The 18,752-nt window shown below is 39.7% G+C and overlaps 2 protein-coding genes across 3 annotated transcripts in view; one reads left to right on the forward strand and one right to left on the reverse strand.

Annotated features, from left to right (window-relative positions):
• Positions 1-18,752, forward strand: part of cchcr1 (coiled-coil alpha-helical rod protein 1) — a 172,116-nt gene that overhangs the window by 36,566 nt on the left and 116,798 nt on the right. The gene's annotated exons all lie outside the window — the stretch shown is intronic.
• Positions 1,001-18,661, reverse strand: plp1b (proteolipid protein 1b). Of its 2 annotated transcripts, none has more exons than XM_057821761.1 (7): positions 10,222-10,408; positions 9,782-9,968; positions 6,400-6,556; positions 6,041-6,218; positions 5,698-5,771; positions 1,681-1,746; positions 1,001-1,385 (listed from the first exon to the last, which is right to left on the reverse strand). In XM_057821761.1, exons 1-7 carry the CDS (start codon positions 10,259-10,261, stop codon positions 1,314-1,316), a joined length of 774 nt encoding a protein of 257 aa, XP_057677744.1. In that variant the 5' UTR covers positions 10,262-10,408; the 3' UTR covers positions 1,001-1,313. The 2 variants fall into 2 exon arrangements, with proteins under 2 accessions (XP_057677744.1, XP_057677745.1); XM_057821762.1 differs by lacking the exon at positions 10,222-10,408 and adding an exon at positions 18,526-18,661 and having other exon boundaries at positions 1,002-1,385.

Genomic DNA, 18,752 nt, shown 5'->3' on the forward strand with positions numbered 1-18,752 from the left:
TGTTTTCAATTCATATCTATCTCTAGTTCTTTCATTTTAATTACCACTCCCTGAACCTAGAACTGGTCCAATAGCTAAAATCTCCCTCCCCAGTTTAGTAATCTGTGGGTACAGTTGATCAATATGTACCCACTGTTTAGTAATCTGTGAGTACAGATTAGTAAACTGTTCCCGTAGTTGAGCAATTTATGGCTACAGATTAGTAAACTGTGGGTACAGTTTAACAATATTTACCCACAGTTTAGTAATCTGCGGGTACAGATAAGTAAACTGTTCCCACAGTTTCGTAATTTGTGGTTACAGATTAGCAAATTGTGGGTACACCTGCAGTTTAGTAATCTGTGGGTACAGATTAGTAAACTGTTACCATAGTTGAATAATTTCTGGTTACAGAATAGCAAACTGTGGGTACAGATTAGCAACCCCCCCCCCAGTTTAGTCATTTGCAGTTACATATTAGTAAACTGTGGGTACAGTTTAACAATATGTACCCATAGTTTAGTAATCTGTGGGTACAGTTTAACAATATGTACCCACAGTTTAGTAATCTGTGGGTACAGATCAATAAACTGTTCCCACAGTTTAGTAATTTGTGTTTACAGATGAGCAAATTGTGGTTACAGATTACCAATCTGAACTCACAGTTTAGTAATCTGTGGGTACAGGTTAGTAAACTGTTCCCACAGTTTAGTAATTTGTGGTTACAGATTGGCAAACTGTGGGTACAATTTAACAGTATGTATCCACAGTTTAGTCATCTGCAGGTACAGATTAGTAAACCGTTCCCACAGTTTAGTAATCTTTGTTTTCAATTAATATCTTTCTCTAGTCCCTTCCTTTTAATTACCAGTATCTAAAATCTCCCTCCCCATAATTTAGTAATCTGTGAGTACAGATTAGTAAACTGTTCCCACAATTTGGTAATTTGAGTTTACGGATTAGCAAACTGTTGGTACAGATAAGTAAACTGTAACCACAGTTTAGCAATCTGTGGGTACAGTTTATTCAGCAAAGAAAAATATATTTTTTTCTACCCTGGCACCCAGCTCCGTACAAGGGGTAAATTGCACTTTGCAAGGAGAGCTGTTTATATTATTCCTGAAAGGCCGCACATCACAACATCACTGGCACCGAACGTCACCGAAAATAGAAATGAGCCGCAGAGCCGAGAGAATCATCCGAGAGGTCGGGAATCTTCATCTCTCTTTCTGAGTTGCTCCCAAACAAGACACGGTGGTGAGGAATATTATTGAGCAGTACTAGCAGGTGAATCGGATTGGCCGTTTCCAGGAGGATGAATGAAAAAATGCGCCTTAGCGCACACCTTTCCTGCCTAGGAACCGCAAAACTGCGTAGTTGTAGGTGGTTGCGACCAAGAACAGGATCTGCAAAACAAAAGAGTTATCGATGAAGAGTGGAAAAACAGCCTGCAGTCGTACAACTTTTGATTAAGTACGCTGCCAGATCCAAACGCGGAGCATTTAGTCTTGGATTGTTTTTCTTTTATTCATTTAGTTTTAATTAGGTTTCTATTAGTTTTCTTTTTTCCAAAATGATAAGTTTTGATTTCGTTTTTGATGTTAGTTTTTTTCATATGCCGGGTTATTTATCAGTTGCGGGGTTATGCAGAAATATCTTAAAAAATAGTGTATCGCGATATATTGTCACACTCCTACTTACCAATGCTAGGAGAGTGATTCCAGCACCAGCAAATGTGGCAATATACAGGTCATAGGTGAGATGAAACTGAAAGGAAAAATAATAAATAAATAAAGTCAACTTCAGGATTTACAAAGTACACTGATTCCAGTGGTGGATGAAGTACAGTAGTCATTTTTAAAAGTACAGATACAGGTGCAAAAAATTACTTAAGTAAAAACACAAGTATCTAAGAAAAGATTTACTGAAGTAAAAGTAAAAAATGACTTGCTTCAAAATTTACAAGTTAAAAGTAAAGTTATTTTCTCATAATGCGAAAATGTACTGTATAGCATATACAGTGGGGCAAATAAAGTATTTAGTCAACCACTAATTGTGCAAGTTCTCCCACTTGAAAATATTAGAGAGGCCTGTAATTGTCAACATGGGTATACCTCAACCATGAGAGACAGAATGTGGGGGGAAAAAAAACAGAAAATCCCATTGTTTGATTTTTAAAGAATTTATTTGCAAATCATGGTGGACAATAACTATTTGGTCAATACCAAAAGTTCATCTCAATACTTTGTTATGTACCCTTTGTTGGCAATAACGGAGGCCAAATGTTTTCTGTAACTCTTCACAAGCTTTTCACACACTGTTGCTGGTATTTTGGCCCCTTCTTCCATGCAGATCTCCTCTATAGCAGTGATGTTTTGGGGCTGTCCTTGGGGAACACGGACTTTCAACTCCCTCCATAGGTTTTCTATGGGGTTGAGATCTGGAGACTGGCAAGGCCACTCCAGGACCTTGAAATGTTTCTTACGAAGCCACTCCTTTGTTGCCCTGGCTGTGTGTTTAGGATCATTGTCATGCTGAAAGACCCAGCCCCGTCTCATCTTCAATGGCCTTGCTGATGGAAGGAGATTTTCACTCAAAATCTCTAGATACATGGCCCCATTCATTCTTTCCTTTACACAGATCAGTCATCCTGGTCCCTTTGCAGAAAAACAGCCCCAAAGCATGATGTTTCCACCCCCATGCTTCACAGTGTGTATGGTGTTCTTCGGATGCAACTCAGTATTCGTTCTCCTCCAAACACGAGAACCTGTGTTTCTACCAAAAAGTTCTATTTTGGTTTCATCTGACCATAACATATTCTCCTAGTCCTCTTCTGGATCATCCAAAGAGATCATCTCTCTAGCGGACCGCAGACGGGCTTGGACGTGTACTGGCTTCAGCAGGGGGACACGTCTGGCAGTGCAGGATTTGAGTCCCTGGCGGCGCATTATGTTACTGTTAGTAGCCTTTGTTACGACACCGATGGGTAAATATGTCCCGATCACGTCATTTTCAAAGTATCGGAATCGGCAAAAAAATATCGGACATGCCTTTTTTAAATATATAAATTTTAATTAAATCGTTTTCTAATTGTATTTAACGTTACAGACAAAATGTCTTATATTCATCCAGTCTTTAGTTTTGGCTTAAAGTAGGGCTATCAAATTTATCACGTAAACGGCGGTAATTTTTTAAAATTTTTTTTAAATTAATCATGTTAAGATATTTAATGCAATTAACGCATGCGCTGCATGATCCACTCAATCTATAATGGCGCCGTTTTACCTATATAGAGCTAACAGGCAGCGTAAAATGAGTAGAGAGAAGTCTTTGGAGCCTCTTTTTAATTGGCTAAAGCCTTAAAATCCCTCTCTCAACAATTAGAAATATCGTGGGAAGCAATGTGGGGAAGAATCGTAGTGGTTGATCTTTTCCTTAACACCCTATGTTACTTCCCAACACATGATCAATTGGTGCCACTACGCAGTCATGGTTGCACTTCCCATCATGCATTTGGGCAGAACAGTTAAATGGCTACAGTATCATTTACTGAAAGCTCAACAAATACACTAGATGGCAATATTTAGTCACAATATACAAAGTCACATTTATCCTTTAAGAATTACAAGTCTTTCTATCCGTGGATCCCTCTCACAGAAAGAATGTTAATAATGTAAATGCAATCTTGAGGATTTATTGTTATAACAAACAAATACAGTACATATGTACTGTATGTTGAATGTATATATTCGTCCGAGTTTTATTCATTTTTTTCTTAATGCATTGCCAAAATGTATATGATCGGGAAAAATTATCGGGAATGATCGGAATTGAATCGGGAGCAAAAAAAAGCAATCGGATCGGGAAATATCGGGATCGGCAGATATTCAAACTAAAACGATCGGGATCGGATCGGGAGCAAAAAAACATGATTGGAACAACCCTACCGACGGGTGTACCAAATTCAATGGATGGCGATCTTGGCGAAAACTATAGACCCTACTCACCTACGTCACAAAATGACGTGTCGCTGTATCCGGCCTCCATATTGTCCGTCATTTTTAAGCCCTATTCTCAATGGTTTCAATTAGTCGTGCAATTTATAGAGCAATTCATGGAAGTCCCGGTGTTATCTGACGCTGTAAACTCATTGGATGCGTTGCATAAAAGGCGTTATGTGGAAAAGCTTCAGTTTATCCATTCGCCAGATCCATATTTAATGCCTAAATCGATGTTTTTCGACCCGCTGTCTTCACCGTCTCTGACTGACATCTGCTACCCTGATATTTACAACTATCTTGTCCACACAAAATCAGCCTATTCTCAAGAAACTTTGAAAAACTTTAAGAGCAGCACTCTAAGCAACATTACCCCGTGTGACCCTTTACTTCTGATTTTCTAAAATGGCGACAATCAATAAAAAAAAAAAGTTGACTGCGACGCGTCAAGGATAGCTGCATATTGGACTTTTTCTTCAATAAAATACACAACTGTGTCTGCCTCATTTGCAAAGAGACAGTCGCGGAAGATACGCAACGAGAAATTAAAGCAACTTGAAGCTAATTTAATTTCACAGCAGCAGTATTTCGCAAGAGCCCGAGGGTCGAAAGAGAACGCCACAAAGGCAAGATTGTTGAAATTATGAATTAAAAATAATAATAATAAAGCAAATGTGACACACAGAAGGGCTTGCTAAAATTTCTTTAAATGTATTGTTCTAAGTAAATCAGCCCAGGTAGCCCCCCACATTTTTACCACACCAAATCTGGCCCCCTTTGCAAAAAGTTTGGACACCCCTGTTTAACCGATGATCCGTAGACGAGGCCAGCTTCTTTCACTTGTTACCAGCTAAATATTATTCAAAAAATAAAGATGGTGGAAGAAATAAGCATCTTGAATTTGAAACGGTATGTTGTCGGCGGTTAGCCTCGCAATGATCTTAATTGTGGTTGTCAGCACAAAACCCTCTAAATATATATTAAATGCATTTTACCAGATATAAAATGACTACTACATCATCTGTGGTAATCGTTTGGAGCCCAGTTTTCTCCTCGAATTGCAGCAGTCCATCTCGCTCTCCTCTCCGGGTCTCTCGGAATACGGTAGAACTTCAAGTCTCTCCGTCTATCTTCTCTGTTATTGCAACCGACCGCCACACACGCCTTCACCATTTTGATTATTAATGTTAACGAGCAGAAAAACACGCCATAATAGGAGGAATTTACGTAGCGGTAATGCATCAACACGACGAGTTGACGGACAATATGGCGTGGGGGCGTGGTTGTGACGTCATGTGAGTAGGGTCTATTGCCTAAGCAGCCTGATTTAGAATTCCCCTCAAGAAAGATGGGACACAAAAAACGCTCATTGTAAACTTATTATTTTAAAATTTCTTGTAAGTTAATTTTATTTCTGACACTGCGTTTTGGGGTCATCAACATGTTGTGCCCACTCTGCCCCAAAAGTCAAACTCCGCCTATGCAGATACCTGCTGTAAAATGTAGTGAAGTAAAAAGTACAGATGCATAAAAATGTACTTATTCTGACACTTTTTTTGTGTGTGTGTGTGTGTGTCTCTCTATTATGTAACCATACAGATCAATGACTCTATGGACATTTGTTGCATTGTACAAGCAAGGCGGCATATAAAAATAATTCCGAGCGAAAAAGTTGCGGTGAAAGGGTGCGTAAAATGGAATATGGAAATGATCTACTCACTTCGCTCGTTTTGCAAATAGATGCCAAGGTCATTCCACAAGACTTGCCCGGCGTTGCATGCCAAGGAAGCAGCCCTTGAATAGAGACGGGATGTTATTGATGTATCTTCTACCAATACTGATTTTTCCAAAAAAATGCCTTATGAAACATTCACATCCTCGGTTCATTCACCTGGAATGAACGGCAAAAACAAACTTGAAGTCGTCTTAAAAGAAATTCATGACTAATTTACCAACTAGTTTCGCATTTACGTAATCCCCCGTGATGAATTCACTGCCTGGCAAAATGGCATTAATATTCTCATCGGGTCCGCATGCGGTCAGTCATTATAAGCGCATCGCACCGTATTGCCTGGCGTCCATGCAAATCCAGCTGTGCTGATTTATGCTGGGGGTGCTTTCAGCCAGGATGTTGACGTCGTGGCAGGTCTGCTCCATGTTGAACAAGAAGTAGACGGGAATCGCAGTAAAGGCGAACACCGCCAGCCAGATGAAGGCCAAGATATACGTCACGATGATAAACTGCGGGAATAAAAAAAAGCCCGACGTAGGGTCACGGGAATGTAGCGAGTGGCCGCGTGATGAATGTGGCATCACCGAGTTTGCTTTCAACCATAATTCTTGTCCTTAAATGCTAAAAACAAAGCGTTCGGGATCACCCAAGATATCGTTTCCCTCCGTCCTTTTTTGACCTTGCGCTTACCGTTAAGCTGAGGCATCGGCCGCAATGGGTGCTTCGAAATTCCCCAAAGGTCTGCTTGACCGCGCTTGTCGTGTAGAAGCCTTCTGCCAGCAGCAGAATACCATAGAGGAAGAAAAATGAGGCCAGGCCGTAAATGACGTACTGGAAGTACTGGACGCTGCAAAACAGGGGGGCAAAGGTCAACCGGATGGGAAAATGTGCTGATTTTTTGGTAAGACTTTTGTGAAAGAATATTTTATTCATGCTTATAAAACACATAACTGCTGTGATACTACTGTATATTCATTTGTGCTGTGACTGTATCCATGTTCGTGTGCTCTACCTATTTCTTTGAACATAATACAAAGGGTTTCTGTGGACTGTCTTATCTGATTTTACTCCCCATTGTACCAGCTAGTTTTTCAAGGTCGTAACTCACGCTGTTTTTCAGCTGAGGTGGGCTGTAATAAGTTTCGTTTTTGCTTTCATAGTAGGTATCATTTTCATAGTAAGCAACACTCTTTTAACAAGCATATATAATATAAAATATTAAATGTGATGGTTTACTTCCTTATTTTTCCTCCTTCTGTCATTGTTTGCTTGCTATCCTCATTAAAATATGAAAACCTATAAATGTTTGGATGGTATTAGTTAAAACAGACAGTTTTTTCATCTGTGTGATTTTGACAGAGCTCAGATCATATTTAATGGAGATTTTATGCAGAAATTCCAAAAGGTTGAGATACTTTTTCATACCACTGTACATATATTCACACAGTACTGTGTTCTACACCTCACATTGCCGATTTGTGTACTTCCCACTCAACCTAATCAGTATCTTTTTCTGACACCCCCTTTTCTCCTCGGTCATCAAGCCCCCAACATGGTGTCAACCGGAAATACAATAACTAACGATAGCACTACAATGATTCATCGTTAGTGTATGGTGTGAATATATTTCTAGTTGTTGTTTGTTCTTCTTTCCTTTTCTAATACCTTTTATGTTCCCCCGTCAAATTGTTTGGCATATTGTCCTCATGAGTTAAAGTTGCTAATCAATTCAAATTCATTATTAGTTATTGACTTGATTGATTAAAATGTATTTTTCAGTCTCAAATGGTCAAAAAACGTACCTTGAGTGTAACTTTTATGTTTTTTTTTCAGGCAAATTGATGCGCTTTAAGTGTTTTCTGTGACAAAAAAACCAATGTCAATAAAGCGTACTTATGTAGCGCATTTACTGTATCTACATTTTTACAATGCTCAAAGTGCTTTACATTAGCAGACATTTACCCTTTCACGCACACATGGTGCTGCTGCCATGCAAGGTGTTGCCAACCCATTGGGGCAAATTAAAGACCAAATGTGAAGTAATTTCATAAACTTCCCTCGCAGTTCTCGGTGTGACGTAATTTCCGAAGATTGTCGAAGAAAAGCATTTTCGTTGTCAAGGGCATTGCTATGGGTTAAACAAAGAATCTGGAAGGGCTGCGATAAAAAAAAAAAATAAATAAAAATATGCTTATAATTGTTTAGCCATTGATATGATTCAAAAACATGGTTGGCCAACCTTTTTTCACATTTGGTCTTTAAAGGGCACTTCAGCAGTGGGCAGTCATAGGCGTGAATTGAACCGGTGACCTTTGGTCCCAGGACAAATCAAGCTAGCAACTGCCACATGGCCACCGCTTTAAGTTAATAAAGTTGTACTTTATAGTAACTTGATCTATATCAGTGGTGTCCAAACTATTCCATATAGGGCCACAGTGGGTGCTGGATTTCATTCCTACCAAACAAGACGACATCTTTTCACCAATTTGGTGTCTCACAAGCAGGGGTCGCGTTAACCAAATATTTTCCGTCGTTGATCCATTTTTTAAAGCGGTGACGGAAAAAACTGAAGTCCGTCTGTCATTTTGACAGGTTGCAATTCACACCCCAAACCACAGGGTGAGCATATTAATTAGCTATTGTCTCTCTTGATGCATGACGTCGTTGGCCTTACTCTGAAAAATGTCAAGGCAACTGAGTGTCCGAAGTTTCTTCAAAAAGCCCCAAAACGACGATGGTGTTGATAAAAGAGGTGAAAAAAGAGGGACTGCACAAGCGGGCACGCAATTCAAGTCCATGCGCACCAGGAGGAAAGTGTGAGACTGTGTTCAAGCCACAGCAGGTGAACTGTTAATTTCATTGTTCCATATGTAGCCTAGCTACTGGGGCCACAGTCAGCTGTTTTTGTCAGTGCGGAGAAAAAGTTACATATTCATCTGCTTGATGTGTGATGTCATGGTGTGGGTTCTCTGTTAAGCTTGTTCGGACATATTAATTTAAAATGAATGAAAACTAAATACTATTGAATATGTTGAAGCGGTATGCAATGTTAAGAGTCTTGTTAGCTCGAATTGCTGTGTCCAGCCGCTGTAGCTCTGCTGCTCTCTGTGAACTCTCTATTCAAGCCGGTGTAGGTTCACTATCCTCTTCCCCTCACTATCCACTCGCTCTTGCTATATAAGCTATATAATTGGCCGAGGAAATGCTGTCCCGTGAAATGCCTGTTTAAAAATGTTGCTGTTGTTACTTGCGTTCGCTTAAAAGTGCCCATTTAAAAAGGAAAAGCGATGGATGATACTCCACGCAGAGCGTATTATTAACAAATGTTAAAGTTGTATAAACATATAGCGAGAATAAGGAACGTCACTGACAAGCGCAGGCCCCCGCGAGTGGATAGTGAGGGGAATAGGATAGTGCACCTACACCTGAACGCACGCGGCTCTTAAGTGTCTGTCATGTGACTGTGTCGTAGCCGGTAACGCGCTCGGCCAAATGGACACACAAGTACGGAAGGTGAATTATGCCAAACAAAGGGTCACCACAATGTCATCATCATTTTAAACATTTAAGTGACGGGTAAAAATAGATTATGACCGGATTTTTATGACCCTGTCAGTCAAAATGACAGACAACGAAAAAGTCTAGCGCAACCTCTGCCGCAAGTGTAATCAGTTGATTGCAGTCAGGTGCTGCTTGTTTTAGCACAAACTTCATTGGTTCAACTGTCTGTGCTCGATTGGTAGGAACAAAAACCAGGACCCACAGCGGCCCTTGAGGACAGGTTTGGACACCCATGATCCATATTATTATTTTTTTTTTACCTTTAATATTAAAAAGGACACAATGTTATGCAAAGGTGTATTTATCATAATAACTTTATAGACAAATAATACTATTTACACTAGCGACAGACAGTTAAGGGTCGTGAAACGTTTATGTCTTCCTAGGGGTGGGGGGCATCACAGAAAATAATTGAGAAGCACAGGATTACTCGATAATAAAAATAATCGTTAGTTGCATCCTTAGTTGTCGATTATTCTGGTCAGAAAGAGCAAAGTAGAAACAGACTCACAAAGAAGCCACGACCTCGTAGTCCTGCTCATTGCGGGTGAAGTAAGTCTCGATCAGGACTTCGGTCTGGGTTAAAGCTTCGTGCCCGCAGCCACAAAACAGAGCCATGCCGGCATAGCACAGCAAGGTGGCCACCAGAGATGGGTAGGGCACTGCCCCCAAGCACCGGATACAGCAATCATAACAACCTGAGGGGGCATAATAAATCAGAGCGCAGGCGGCACAAACCGCACAAAGAACCACACAGCACATCTAACGGCCTCAGCCCGGGATTCGTACGCCCCGCGGGAACGCTAGCAACGGGCGGGCCATCAAACGCAAAGAAGCCTCTGCTTATTTCAAGAACGCGGAGCGCATTCTCCCTTGCGTAAGCAGCTCAAGCAGGTAGCAAACACCCACAATGTGAAGAAATCAAAGCAGAAACGGTATAGAGGAAACCACCTAAGGCTTTGCAAAGCCAAGGCTGTCTGACCGGAAACATGCTGCTTTTTTGATCCTGTATTCCACCACCAGAAAAATCCCGAGTTGCCGACTCGTGTCTGTCTACGGGCGACTACGAAATAACGCTCCCTGCAAAGATTTCATCCGCGCCGCTGGCGTCCAACCGCTCTGTCGCAGACGTCGCCAGGCTAAAGACTGACTTCACAGGCTTGAACAGAGAGCGTCTCATTGTCGCTAAATATAAGATCGCCATTGTTTTTGTTGAGGGACAATGACTAGTGATGCCAAGCGAACAAAGACCTGAACCGAGGAGGTCACCGGGTCGTCGCTAGCTATATCAGACCACTCTCTCTGACTGGTACGGCTCGGTCAGGTCAAATGAGGATAGCGCGCTTGGGAAACATCAATACGACTCGTCTGATTGTTTGACGGAAGCGGCCAGGCGGACATTGAAAATATAAATAGTAATGATAATGCCTGCAGGCACCCACGCTTCAGTTGGACTCTGCAAGGCAGCAAAGTGGAGACTAATATTTGTTGGATGCTAGCTATCAATACTAGGGACGATACGGTTTGTGATACAATGCTAATGATAATCTCACGATATAAGTGAGCATATTGGAGTTTATCAATTGTAGACGTCCTGGGAGGGATGGCAGCGAATGAACGAATGTTCACTCTATGGCTGTCAATGGTAACCAATGAGTTTTGGGGCATTTTGGGTGATTGCTGTTGATTTTCGGTCACTTTCTTTTCCTTTAGGGGGATTTACAGTTTAAGTCCCTTCCTATTGATTTTGGGCCATTTATAGGTGATTTCATTTTCATTTTGGAGCATTTATAGGTCACTCATAGACTTGACGGGAAACGGGGCCGCTCTGTTGGGAGGCCTACAGTGTATCACAAAAGTGAGTACACCCCTCGCATTTCTGCAGATATTAAAGTACCGTATTGGCCCGAATATAAGACGGTGTTTTTTGCATTGTAATAAGACTGGAAAAAGTGGGGGTCGTCTTATATTCGCGGTCTAGAGGTTATACACATTCACGATGCTAGATGGCGCCAGATATCATTGAAGAGATGCTCTGTCATGACAGATCTCAGCTACTCTCAAGTTTAACCAGTTCGCATTATTTTATTGCAGTGTTTTTCCTTATTCTGATTTGTTTCAAGCCTACAGTTACAGTTAGACTTCTCATTGATGGTTAATGCAGTTATTGCAATTTTGTTGTTTTATCACAATAGATCGGTTTATTTACATTTCAAAAACCAGAAGCAATTCATTTACGAATGTGATTGCACTTTAGTTTACATTTTTAAATGTTCAGATATTAAGATTTGAATGAGGCAAAATAATATGCTTTTTCTCTCAAATATATTGTTATAATCATTTCTTTCGGATGTACTGTAATTATTTTCTGTATAAAAATTAATTTGGTGTTCAAAAAGTCTTTTTTTGAGTCTTGAAAAAGAGGGGGTCGTCTGATAATCAGGGCCGTCTTATATTCGGGCCAATACGGTACATCTTATCATGGGACAACACTGACAATATGACACATTGACACAATGAAAAGTAGTCTGTGTGCAGCTTATATAATAGAGTTCATTTATTTTCCCCTCTAAATATAGCCATGAATATCTAAACCGCAGGCAACAAAAGTGAGTACACCCCTTTGAAAAAACGTACATCCGTAAATGTCCAAATTGAGTACTGCTTGTCATTTTCCCTCCAAAATGTCATGTTATTTTGAGGGGAAAATAAATGAACTCTATTATACGTATAAGCTGCACACAGACTACTTTTCATCATGCCAGTGTCATTATGTCAGTGTTGTCCCATGAAAAGATATACTTAAATATCTACAGAATGCGAGGGGTGTACTCACTTTGTGATACAATGTATTTTCAAAAACTTAAAATTCAAATATTTTCAATACCGAAGCTGCAAGCAATCTAATACTAAAAAAAGGCACCTCCTTTAGCCATATATGGGTTAGAAATTACAAATTTAAAGTCATTCCCTTAGAGCAGGGGTGGGCAAACCGGTCCTCGAGGGCCGCAGTGGGTCCTGGTCTTTGTTCCAACTGACCCAGCACAGATAGTTTAACCAATGTGGTTTCAGCAGAAATGAGAAGCACCTGACTGCAATCGACTGATTGCACTTCAGATTGGTGAAAAGGTGTCCTCTTAATGGGTTGCAACAAAAATCCGCACCCACTGCGGCCCTTTGTGGAATAGTTTGCCCACCCTTGCCTTAGAAAATCTTTACTATTTTTCAACATGGCGGAAAACAGACAAGACTAAAAAAGCAGTTTCTGCTCTTGCACCCCTCATGAAAGCCAAAAGAACTGTTGTGTTTGATAAAACAATATGTCTATATGCTGCCATAGCAGATTCATGGCGCATTAAGCCCCCGAACTATTTTTTATTTGACCGTTTTACCCTGGAAACCCCCGTTTACAGACGTCGCACAACCGCTTTTGTTTCAACCTAAAAAGAAGAAGGTAAGTAATTATATTTATTACTTGCAATGTCTATAATTTTTAGTTTAGAATCATTAATCGATGCCTGATATTCACTTTAAAAAAAAAAAAAAAAAAAAAAAAAAACGACTTTAAAAAAATTATTCGCTTGCATATTTTAAACTTTTAAACAAATTACGTCACAATAAAAAAATGGTGTCTGTAAATAAGTTACGGATATCTACCTCATAACTATCACTTAATTGTATTTTTTTTTGTTATTAAAGTCGCATTTTCCCCAACATTTTAGATGATAAATAATCGATCCGAACAAAGAAAAAAATAGAAAAAAAAAACTTAAAGGGTAAATATTTGAAAAAGAAAATCTTGACCACTCCTTGATGTCTTCTATATTGCGACCCTTGTTATATTACCGTGTTTCACCTACAAAATCCCCTAAAAGTCCGGCTGTGGCCATTTACAGCTGTGTCTTGAAACTCGTTGGGACATGCTACAAGGAGTTTTTGGATGGAAACAAGGTAAGTACGCGATAATATCTTGTTAAAATCATGGTGTCTTTAATTATGCTCTCACCTTGAGTTAGGGTTTAGGGGTTTTATTTATTTTAGGGCTGTCAAACGATTAAAAATTTTAATCGAGTTAATTACAGTTTAAAAATTAATTAATCGTAATTAATCGCAATTCAAACCATCTATAAAATATGCCATATTTTTCTGTATATTATTGTCCGAATGGAAAGATAAGACACAGGGTGGATATATACATTCAACATACGGTACATAAGGACCGTATTTGTTTATTATAACAATAAATCAACAAGATGGCATTAACAATATTAACATTCTGTTAAAGTGATCCCTGGATAGAAAGACTTTTAGTTCTTAAAAGATAAATGTTAGTACAAGTTATAGGAATTTTATATTAAAACCCCTCTTAATGTTTTCGTTTTAATAAAATTTGTAAAATTTTCAATCAAAAAATAAACTAGTTGCCCGCCATTGTTGATGTCAATAATTACCTACGCAATGCTCATGGGTGCTGAAGCCTATAAAATCAGTAGCACCCAAGCGCCAGCAGAGGGCGGCAAAACTCCATAAAACACAATTAACAAGTGGGAATTTCACTGTACTGTCATTTAAATCTGTCTGAGCGAGGCATGTGCGTTAATTGCGTCAAATATTTTAACATGATTAATTACAAAAATTAATTACCACCCGTTAACACGATAATTTTGACAGCCCTAATTAATTTTCTTTTTTTTATTGCCCTCCTGTTCAAAATTTTTTTTCCCTCAGAAAATTGAGATTTTAAGCTTTCAAATGATGTATCACACATGCATATAGGACAATTTTGAAATTTGGCCAAATTGGGTGACAGAGCGGAACTTCAAGTCACCCAAATGTTTTCCGCCAAATACAGCATAGATAAGCGTTTCTTTGTTTTTTTGTTTTTTTAATTATACTTTGGGAGGAAACCATGTCTAATATGTTTCTACAGTATATGACAAAAGCGAGTACAACCCTCGCATTTCTGCAGATATTTAAGTATATCTTTTCATGGGACAACACTGACAAAATAACCCTTTGACACAATGAAAAGTTGTCTGTATGCATCTTATATAATAGAGTTGATTTATTTTCTCCTCAAAATACCTCAAAATATAGCGATTAATATCTAAACCACTGGCAACAAAAGTGAGTACATCCTTTAGAAACTACATCCCTAAACGTCCAAATTGAGTGCTGCTTGTCATTTTCCCTCCAAAATGTCATGTGACTCATTACAAAAGTGCTGTCAGCATTGCTGCAGAGATTGAAAAGGTGGGCGGTCAGCCTGTTAGTGCTCAGCCTATACGCCGCACTCTACATCAAATTGGTGTGCATGGCTGTCACCCCAGGAGGAAGCCTCTTCTGAAGACGGCACACAAGAAAGCCTGTAAATAGTTTGCTGAAGACATGTCAACAAAGCACATGGATTACTGGAATCATGTCCTATGGTCTGATGAGACGAAGATGAATTTGTTTGGTTCCGATGGTCTCAAGCACGTGTGGCGGCGACCGAGTGAGGAGTACAAAGATAAGTGTGTCATGCCTACAGTCAAGCGTAGTGGTGGAAATGACCCCCCCCCCCCCCCACCTCTTCAATCTCTGCAGCAATGCTGACTGCACTCCTGTAACGAGTCACATGACATTTTGGAGGGAAAGTAACAAGCAGTACTCAATTTGGACATTTAGGGATGTCGTTTCTTAGGGGTGGACTCACTTTTGTTGCCAGGGGTTTAGATATTAATGGCTATATTTTGAGTTATTTTGAGGGGGAAATAAATGAACTCTATTATATAAGCTGCACACAGACTACTTTTCATTGTGTCAAAGGGTCATTTTGTCAGTGTTGTCCCATGAAAGGATAAACTTAAATATCTGGAGAAATGCGAGGGGTGTACTCACTTTTGTGATACACTGTAACTGAAGTCATTATATAATGCATATAAGGCTGCTTAAAAGTTGGTGGGGACAATTTGAGCATCCTGTAAAGTTGGTAGTGTTATGTCCCTACCGACTGAGTACTAACAGGCTGACCCCCTCCCACCTCTAAAACCTCTGCAGCAATGCTGACAGCACTCCTGTAACGAGTCACATGACATTTTGGAGGGAAAATGACAAGCAGTACTCAATTTGGAGATGTAGTTTCCAATAGGTGTACTCACTTTTGTTGCCAGGGGTTTAGATATTAATGGCTATATTTTGAGTGGAAAATAGATTAACTCTATTATATAAGCACACGGACTACTTTTCATTGTGTCAAAGGGTCATTTTGTCAGTGTTGTCCCATGAAAGGATAAATTTAAATATCTGCAGAAATGCGAGGGGTGTACTCACTTATGTGATACACTGTATTTCCAATGCTCTGAAGGAATACATTAAACACACACACGCACACACACAAAAAAAAAAACCCACTATGTCGCGGTTTTTCCCCTTATCGCAGTGGGTTCTGCTACCCATTAACCATAGAAAATGAGGGACCACTGTAATACGAGAGGTGGGAACCTCTCGGTAACTCTCTATACGATTTACGATACAAGGCTGACGATAACGATGATCTTATGATATACAGTGGGGAGAACAAGTATTTGATACACTGCCAATGGGTTTTCCCATTGGCAGTGTATCAAATACTTGTTCTCCCCACTGTAAGTAATAAACAGAAAACAAGCAATTTTTATTCTTCTATGAATTGGAGTATTTCACTAGTAGATGACGTCCAATCCATTTAAAATTGGGGGGTGCCAGTGAATGAACAAAAGCTAATTCATTCCATCCCTCCCACTTCAAAGGCATTGGACGTCTATGACAGTCAGTGCCAGCCAATGCCAGACAATGAGTTCATCTTGGGGCATTTCACGTCATTTCCTGTTGATTTTCAGGTCACAATAGGAAGTGACCGGTAAATACCCGCAAAACCAGTGGTGGAATGTAACGACTGTACTTACAGTGGTGTGAAAAAGTATCTGAACATTTTGGAATTTCTCATATTTCTGCATAAAATCACCATCAAATGTGTTCTGATCTTTGTCAAAATCACACAGATGACAAAACAGTGTCTTCTTTAACTAAAACCACCCAAACATTTATAGGTTTTCATATTTTAATGAGGTTAGTATGCAAACAATGACAGAAGGGGGAAAATAAGTAAGTGAACCATCACATTTAATATTTTGTGGGGCACCCTTTGGTAGCAATTATTTCAACCATAAGCTTCCTGTAGCTGCAGATCAGTCTGGCACATGAATCAGGACTAATCTTGGCCCATTCCTCTCTACAAAACTGCTGTAGGTAAGTCAGATTCCTGAGAAGTCTGGCATGAATCGCTGTCTTTAGAGTTATGCCACAGCATCTCAATGGGGTTCAATTCTGGAATTTGACTTGGCCACTCCAGAACGTGTATTTTGTTCTCCTGAAGTTGATATACTTCTATGTACTCTGATCATTGTCTTGTTGCAGCATCCATCCTCTTTTTAGCTTCGACTGTCTGACAGACGGCCTCAGGTTTTCTTGCAAGACATCCTGACAAACTTTTACATTCATTCTTCCATGAATGATTGCATGTTGTCCAGGCCCTAAGGTAGCAAAACAGCCCCAAATATTGATGCTCTTTCCACCATGCTTCACGGTAAGGATGTGGTGTTGATGTTGGTGAGCTGTTCCATTTTTCCTCCACACATGACGTTGTTTGTTACTCCCAAACAATTCAGCTTTGGTTTCGTCAGTCCACAAAATAGTTTGCCAAAACTTCTGTGGAGTGTCCAAGTGCCTTTTTGCGAACATTAAACGAGAAACAATGTTTTTCTAGACAGCAGTGGCTTCCTCCGTGGAGTCCTCCCATGAACAGCATTCTTGGCCATAGTGTTACATATAATTTTTTAAGCTTGTAATCAAGTGTCAAAACTCAAAGCAAACTGTAGTAAACAAACAAACAAAAATAAATTAAACAATTGCCAGATTGGGGGCCCCCAAGTGGTCAGAGGCCCTAAGCAGCTGCATAGTCTGCGTATAGGCTGGGCCGGCCCTGCATATAGGTGATGTGTGCACAGAGATGTTGGACTGTGCCAGTGATTTCTGTAAGTCTTTAGCGGGTTCTTTTTTACCTCTCTGAGTATTCTGCGACAACTTCTCTGACTCTCGATTGATGAACATCCAGACTTTAAGAGATGGTTTTGTATCCTTTCCCAGCTTTATACAAATCAACAATCCGTGACCGCAGGTCTTCTTACAGCTTTTTTGACCGAGCCATGATGCACGTCAGACAATGCTTCTCATCAAGACATTTCTTACCAGGTGTGTGTTTTATAGTGGGCAGGGCAGCTTTAAACCACTCATCAATGAAAGGGCACACACCTGACTTAAATTGTTTGGTAAAAATTGGTTTGAATTGCTCTTTGAGTTTCCTTTGGCAGAGGGTTAACTTATTTATTACCTTCTGTCATTGTTTGCATGCAATTTTCATTGAAATAGAAAACCTATAAATGTTTGGATGGTTTTAATTAAAGCAGACACTGTTTTTTTTTTCATCTGTGTGATTTTGAAAAATATCCGATTACATTTCATGGTGATTTCACGCAGAAATGTGAGAAATTCCAAAAGGTTCATTTACTTTTTCATACCACTGTAAGTACATTTTTGTATATCTGTACTTTACTTGTGTACAAATACAAAGTGGTACTTTTTACTTTTACTTCACTTCAGTTTACAGCAGGTATCTGTACTTTTTTATCCTCCACTACTTTTCAAATTGTCGTCTGCGTTGAAGGTTACTTTTGTTTCGTTAATTTTTTTCTCATTGTGAATTTATAGTTTCGTTTTCGTGCCTCTGGCGCAATCGATAAGCCCCGTGCAACGATACCGTAACTGAGCACTAGAAGCAGCAACATGAGTACAAGGCAGGTGAACAAGATATTGTCCAATTCAACCCACTTCATGTTTAACTCAGTCACTGCCATTGACGCTGATGGACGTCCAATCCATAGGCGATCGAATGAAATGGCAGCCAATCAGTTAAAATTCATGGCCAAATATTGAGTATTTGGTCATAAAAAGTGACTAATTCCACTAAATACTGTGACAACTCTCGACTTACTAGGTAATATATTAAACGGTGATGTTAAAACGAAGGAAAAATTCCCAAAATAGATCTTGGGTCATCTTCAAATGCATGAATGCAACATGACATCCGAGGTCAGAAATGACATTATTACATTTCGACATTCCTAAATTGCTTTAATAATAGATGAAAAGGAGTTGATCCAAATTCCGTGCACTCACCCATGTCCAGAAAGAAGTTATTGAAGTTTCTGCTTGCGCGGCTTCTCAACTGTGATATGAGGATATGAGAAGTTATTCCCCGCCACTCCTATATGAATCTGACTCGCGCTTTTGTCTCATCAACAATAGATAGACCACATCACCCAAGTGACATCTTAAAGTCACAAAGACCCATTTCAGCTGCCAGACATTATTTAGAGAGCCATGAATTCAGTATTGGTGACAGG

The sequence above is a fragment of the Corythoichthys intestinalis genome, chromosome 18, assembly GCF_030265065.1.
Source record: "Corythoichthys intestinalis isolate RoL2023-P3 chromosome 18, ASM3026506v1, whole genome shotgun sequence".
Lineage (NCBI taxonomy): Eukaryota > Metazoa > Chordata > Actinopteri > Syngnathiformes > Syngnathidae > Corythoichthys > Corythoichthys intestinalis.

Coding starts and splice junctions, on each gene's coding strand:
- plp1b (XM_057821761.1), bottom strand. CDS start 10,261: ATGTTTCCGGTCAGACAGCCTTGGCTTTGCAAAGCCTTAG. Junction 9,969..10,221: donor TTGGCTTTGCAAAGCCTTAG/GTGGTTTCCTCT, acceptor ATGCCCCCTCAG/GTTGTTATGATTGCTGTATC. Junction 6,557..9,781: donor TACGAGGTCGTGGCTTCTTT/GTGAGTCTGTTT, acceptor CCTGTTTTGCAG/CGTCCAGTACTTCCAGTACG.